General features: G+C 31.6%; 1 protein-coding gene across 1 annotated transcript; it reads left to right on the top strand.

Annotated features, from left to right (window-relative positions):
- Positions 1-380: 380 nt before the first annotated feature.
- On the top strand, positions 381-5,383 carry LOC21397278 (galactose-specific lectin). Its single transcript, XM_024173518.1, has 3 exons — positions 381-767; positions 4,587-4,817; positions 4,895-5,383. Exons 1-3 carry the CDS (start codon positions 381-383, stop codon positions 5,132-5,134), a joined length of 858 nt encoding a protein of 285 aa, XP_024029286.1. The 3' UTR covers positions 5,135-5,383.
- The last annotated feature ends 1,496 nt before the right edge of the window (positions 5,384-6,879 follow it).

Here is a 6,879-nt window from a genome sequence, read left to right as displayed (position 1 = left end):
TCAGAGACATATATGAGTGGAGACATATATGAGTGGAGTGAGAAGATTTATTGAACAAGCACGTAATCACCTAGATGCAGATGGAAGTATTGTTGTTCATGCAAAAAATGTTTGAATTGCTTTTTCCATCATATAGATATTGTTGAGCGTCATATTTTTGTTAGAGATTTTACCGTGAATTATGTAGAACACACATCGAGTTATGACTTAAATGCTTTGGACGGGTACTTTGAGGTCTTCAAGAATACTCATTGGAGCGAATCACAGAGATGAACAACTGAGAGAGCAAAGGAAGATTATGTAAGAATTACTAAACACTTATCATTTCGTTTGATTTTGTTTTTTTTACTCTAACTTGAAAGTATATAACACATCGCCTAATGCAGGAACAAATGATCAAGACTCACGATGGTCGTTTAAGTGAAGTACCAGAGGGGTCAAAACTTGACTCTGATGTAGAGGAAGAAATTTACTCTCAAGTTTTGTCAAGTGAGAGGTATGAAAAATATGGTTTCAAGCGTGGCATAGATCCTGTGCTAAGACAAGTGTCAAAAGCTCGCAAATCTAGAGGGTCAGGATGTGAAAAGCTTCAAAATGAAGTTAAGGAAAACAAATGTCGTATGTCAGACATGGAAATTCTAACGAAGCAACAACATGAGCTTATTCAAAAGCTACTTCAGCAGATAAATCCGTTATCAGATCATCTTGGACCTTCCGTCCCAAGAAGAGAAGATCCTTCGCCACCGCCACCACCACCACCGGCCTCAGTTTGTTAGAGCGTTTAATTTTTGTAATATTAAGATTTTACTAGTACAATATTTGCATAAGTGTTTGAGTTTGCTTAAGTATGATTATTTTAGTATTTTGTTTGGATTCTAATATGTATTAAAATATTTAGAGATTTTTAAATTAATATTTTGTATTTTATTTATATATATATTTTTCAGAAAATACAGGTATATAAATCTGTCTCAGTTTTATTGACCAAAAAAATTTGGTAGCAACAAATTAGTTATTCGTTACTAAATATTTAGTACCTGATTCTTATTCTTTTCGTTACCAAATGCATTTTGCTACCAAAAATTTGGTCCTTAAATATCATATTTTTCACAACGAAATACCTTTTGCTACTGAACATTTGGTCACTAAATCTCATACATTTCACTACCAAATACAATTTGATACCAAATATTTAGTCCCTAAATCTTATGGCTTTTGTTACCAAATACTTGTTGTTACCAAATATTTGGTGACTGAATCACATACTTTTTGCTACCAAATATATTTTGCTACCAAAATTTTAGGGTCCTAAATCTCACACTTTTTGCTATCAAAAGCCTTTTGCTACCGAAATATATGGTTCCTAAATATCATACATTTTGCTACCAAATACATTTTGTTACTAACAAATTTTTTGGTTGCAAAAACTATTTGTTACCAAAATTTTAGTAACTAATACTTTATGCTATCAAAATTTTTTGGTAATAAAAACATTTTGCTATTAAAAATAGGGCTTTTGGCTACCAAATTTTTGGAAACAAAAAATTCAAATTCTTGTAGTACCCAATTGAGTGAGGTGAGAGAATTTGAGTGACTCAAATTGGTTTTGAAAAAGTTACTATTTTGCGGTTTTGAGTAAGTTACTGTTTTCAATTTTTGAGCAAGGGTTATTTTATAGTTTATTAAGAGTCTATAAATAAGTATTTTGTGTAATTCTTTATGTGTGTACTCAGAGAAAAGTACAGAGCACAGAGTGCCTCCTTTTGAGAGAGAGAGAAAAAAGTGGGGAGAGAGACATGTAAGGGTGTAAGAGTTTTGGGTAGAGAGAGAAAGTGCAAAAGTTTATTGAGTGTGTATTCTGAAACTATTAGTGAAGTTTTTTTCTCTTTTTTGTGGATGTAAAATTTTTTTTCAAACCACCTAAATCTTTGTCTTATATATTTTTATATTATTTTTGTTTCAGTATATTTTTCGTGAATATAGTTTTGTGCTTTTCCCTAACAAATGATACCTGTAGGACATCAAAATAATCTTGGCAGCCCTTATCTACCACATGAACACGTGATCCCAGTTGAGAATTGGGATACCAAAATTCTTCAAATCAAATGCCCTATAGTCTTGCAACCACCAAAGAAATTTGCGGCTTTTGCCAAGATGAATCTTAAAATAAAATTCAGATTGAACATTAATGACTTCACAATCAAAGTGACAGTCTTCAAATGGAGGATTGTTCGAATTGATAGCTGAACCATGTTGGTATTTTGTTTTCGAGACACCAAATATTAACCGATGGCTATTTCGTACTCAAGTACCGAGTTCATGAAAGTTAGGGGGTCATGTCTTATTACAACTGTGAAAATAACGAAGAGAAAATTTCGCTTATAACACAACTCTTTCTCTACTGTTCGTGTATACGTATATATATGTCTATTGTCCTGCAGGTAGCACTATACTGTTTTGTAACATATAGAGGTGGAAAATATAACATGACATTTGTTCAATTTATTATTAACGTTAGAAAGGTGTTACAAACTATGGATAATTACTTTTTCTTGGTGTTACATCTTTTAACATTAGCGTTATATGAAATAAATAGGAGTATTATCTCACTTTTTTATATTACATTGCAGCTTAGTTCCACAGGTAGAACCATAAACAAGTCCATACATATATAAGACTATAATATGATGTAAATATTATATATTATTCATAATTGCTGTTTCCGGTCGGCTTCCGTTTTTGCAGGCCCTTCTACTCTTATCTATTTTTTTATTCAAAAATCGGGTTGTTCGGCAGCTCTTTTTTTGAGTTAAAAACTAAAAAAAAAAATAACTCGAGTTACAACTTTATTTAAGTTCATGTTTTTTTAAGTTTAAACTCGAGTTTGAACTCGAATTTGGGACTAAAACTTGAGTTTTAGTTTCCCCTTCAACTCGAGTTCAGAAACTCAAACTCAAATTAATGAACATTATTTTTTTATTCTTAAAAATGCTATAACTTTTTGTTTTAATTCTGATTGAGATGATTTTTTTTCGATGCGTTGACAACGAAAAGACGAATAAAACCTCACCCATATACCCTATTAAAATTGTCCATCAACATTGAGTTTTTATTAAAATACTATCTAAATGTAAATTTAATTTTTGACTCACTCAAACACAAACTCAAAAAGATTCTTATCTCAAACCATAACTCAAATGTACACAACCAAATACAAACTTTAGTTACAACTTCAACTCAAGTTATAATTCAAACTCAACTCAAAATCTACACTCAAGTCACCTAACTCAAAAAGGACAAAAGAACAGCCCCTAAGTAGTCTAGATAACCACGCCACAAAAGTTCTTTTTTATTTTTATTTTTTTATTTATTTTTTCCTTCTAATAATGAACATAAATAAATGCCTTTCTTTAATAATAATCATGTACCATTGTTAATGTTGTTGTTATTGTGCGTTAAAGTGTCTTCTAAGTTTTTGCAAGCGTAGCCTACAGGTAAATCTACACTTCTGTCTGACATCAAATCATGAGTTCAAATTCCTCTACCCCAATTCAAAAAAGAAAAAAAGTATTTTTAAGTCCTAATGTACTAGTACTATTTATATAGATCATAATAAATTTACTTATGCTACATAGTCGTAATGTACTTCGCTCTTTTAAATTGGTTTATCTAATCCATGTATTGCCATTGGTGGGTTTTGTACGCTTCTTCTCTTTTTTTTTTTTTTAATAATAAATTGGGGTTGAGGATTTGGTAGAAGATGATTCAACTAACATGTGTCAACTTAGTTGAGATGTGTTGGTTGTTCTTGATATTAATTATTCTCTCTCGTTCTTGATTTAAATGAAAATAATGATCAAAATTACTAATGTGATAAATAAAGCGAAAGAAATAGTAAATTAATTAAGTTTACTTGGATTATAAGTGTTCTTTAAAATCATTCTTAACGATCCATTTGCCTAAACCTTAAACCATAAGCATGCAATACTATATTCCAAATAAACTATTAGCTTCTACGTCTAGCTCTATATATTGAGCTAAGTCAGCCAAGTAAACGCACACACTTCTCCATATCTAAATCCACATTCTTCTTCGTAGGAGTCTCAAAAGACTTGTTCCCGGGGCACATATTATGGTGAGCTCCTGTAGATATGATAATGCATGTGTTATATATTTTAATACATATAAAATTAAATAAATATATATTTTAAGATATATATAAGTTAAAATAGTACTGTAAATTAAACATATGACCTTTCAAGGTGAACCTTTTTTTTTTCCTTTCAGTTTTATCATGTTTCATTTACTTAAAAAAAAAGTACACAAAGTTCAAATTAAAGCGACAACCTGGCTTCGGTTATCTGTTTTCCATTACAAACGATCAGTAAATAAAATAAGTACTATTTTAAGTTTTCATGTTTGAGAAAAAAAAACGAAATTAGTTTGACTTTTCAGAATCTTTGTTATCAATGCTAGACATCTGAAAGATTTTATGCATATTGCACATGTACACATATATATGAGGATAATATACATGTATATATATATATATGATGATTTATTATGTTTTTAAAAATATTTTGTAGGCGGGCACAAACAATCTCCATACTAGTACGGCAAAAAGCCAGACGATAGTAGTAGGAAATTGGGGAGGGCCTGGGGGTACTGGTTGGGATGATGGCTCCTACACTGGAATTCGAGAAATTGACCTTTCACATAAGGATGCTATTGGGTCCTTGAGTGTGATCTATGATGTGAATGGTACGCATTTTCCAGGGCCCAAACATATTGTTCCTGGTGCCTACACAAAAGAGAAGGTTAGTTTATCTTTAATTTTTTTCATTTTATTAATTTCAATATATATATATTTATCTATATATATATATTGTTACAGATTGTACTACAATTTCCACAAGAGTTCATAGTGAGTGTGAGTGGGTACACTGGTAGTTTGCCTGGGCACCCTGTTGTTGTACGCTCATTAACAATCAAGACAAACAAGAGAACCCTCGGACCGTATGGAGTTGAACAAGGCACACCTTTCAGCTTCCCAATTGCAAATGGCTTAATTGTTGGATTCAAGGGAAGCAGTGGTGATCTCCTGGATTCTATTGGGTTTCACTTATCACTTTAAGATGTGCACACCAACGTAAAATAAGTAAATAAAATGACGTCTCTAAAATGTCTTGGTTTTCTGTTTATTGTAATAAATTTAAATCAATGTGTATAATGGTAATATATATACGTTGGTTTCACTGACTGTTATTACCATGATATACACAACAATGATTTGAGGTGTGTTTGAGAGCTTAAAATATGCTCTACACTATGTAGAGCTGATTGTTTACGTATGTATGTTCATATGGATATGCAATATATGCATGATGAATTCAGTGTGATGTGTTTTCGCTGATTCGAGTTTAGAATTCGAGTTTTGCTACAGTAAAAAGCTCTCACAAACAATCACATCTAACTTTTTTGCTACAGTAAAAAGCTCTCACATACAATCACATCTCAACTCAAATTCTAAACTCGAATCATCGAAACGAACGAGGCCGCAATATATGCATGATGAATTCAGTGTGATGTGTCAAGTAAGCTCTGTATATAGAGCTGATTAAATAAAATTGAGTGAGAATGTTAAATATTATTTTATGTTCTTAGCTTGTATTTTTTTCATAACTTTTGATTAAATTTCTTCATACAACATATCTTTCAGATACCTTTGTTATATTTACTAGTTTATGTATTTTCTCCTCGAAGTTGTCTCAACATGAAAATGTAATGACTATTTTCATCAGACAAAATAGAAGTGTAGCTACATGACTTTTATCTACATAGAACGTTCTAAAGCGTTGATTAAAAGTATTTTTTCGCACATGATTGAGTCACTCGATTAGTAATAGAGTATGTATATCTTGATCATGAAAGTATGGATCTAAAGCGTAATAAATACAGTTCTCTTTCTCTCTCTCTTCTCTTATAGCAAGTTCATGAATTTATCTTTAATCATATATTCTAAAACAAAACTCTACTCCTGATAATCATAGCTTCAAAATATGATCAGTAACATCTAAAATATACATTGTTATCATCGATGGGGAAGTCAAACTGCTGGCCGAGGGAGAAAACATCACAGATTGAGAGAAGTAGGGAAACCATCGCCGTTATTACAACAAAATAAAGAACAAAATACAAAAAAACTATGTAAAAATCCACAACTTAAACAGGAGAGAAATGGTTGAAGATGGTATGAACACCATGAGCAATTAACTTCTCCAGGTCTGTAGATGAGTTTCTAGAGTCCATATGACCGGCGAACACCCTTCGAAGATCGTGTAAAATCACCGAGAAACTCATACCTTCACATGCCAGATCTGACGAAGCACCACCTCCTCTGATTTCATGGAGCTCATCACCTTGTACATCATCTCACTTGGAGATCAGAGATGAGATTTTTATGGCCAGAGGTCCGACAAAGCGCCGTAACTCCGGCCAAAGAAAAAAGGCCGGCAGAAAAACTTAAAGAGTAGGAGGAGAAAAATTTTTAGAGAAGTCGAAAAATTAATTTCAAACACTATCATATGTTAAAATTATGCCTTACAGAAAACTAACTTTTATTAAAGTGCCAAATAGGCAAAAAAAAAAAACATTATTAGTTAATCCATAATCCTCCCTTACACACATCTTGATTTTCATTTGGTTAAGAGAGTCAAATTAAAAAAAAGAGTTTGAACATAAACTTAAAATTTTATAAGAGAAAATATTGTAGCAAAAGGATTTGAAGCGTAGTCTAAATCTGTAAAACAAGTGACATCTTGATGGTTCTTCTTGGTCCAGGATATGTATATATTATATTATATATATATATATATATAG

Source organism: Morus notabilis, unplaced genomic scaffold (genome assembly GCF_000414095.1).
Source record: "Morus notabilis unplaced genomic scaffold, ASM41409v2 Scaffold127, whole genome shotgun sequence".
NCBI classification, from domain to species: domain Eukaryota; kingdom Viridiplantae; phylum Streptophyta; class Magnoliopsida; order Rosales; family Moraceae; genus Morus; species Morus notabilis.
This window is presented reverse-complemented; position numbering and strand designations above follow the sequence as displayed.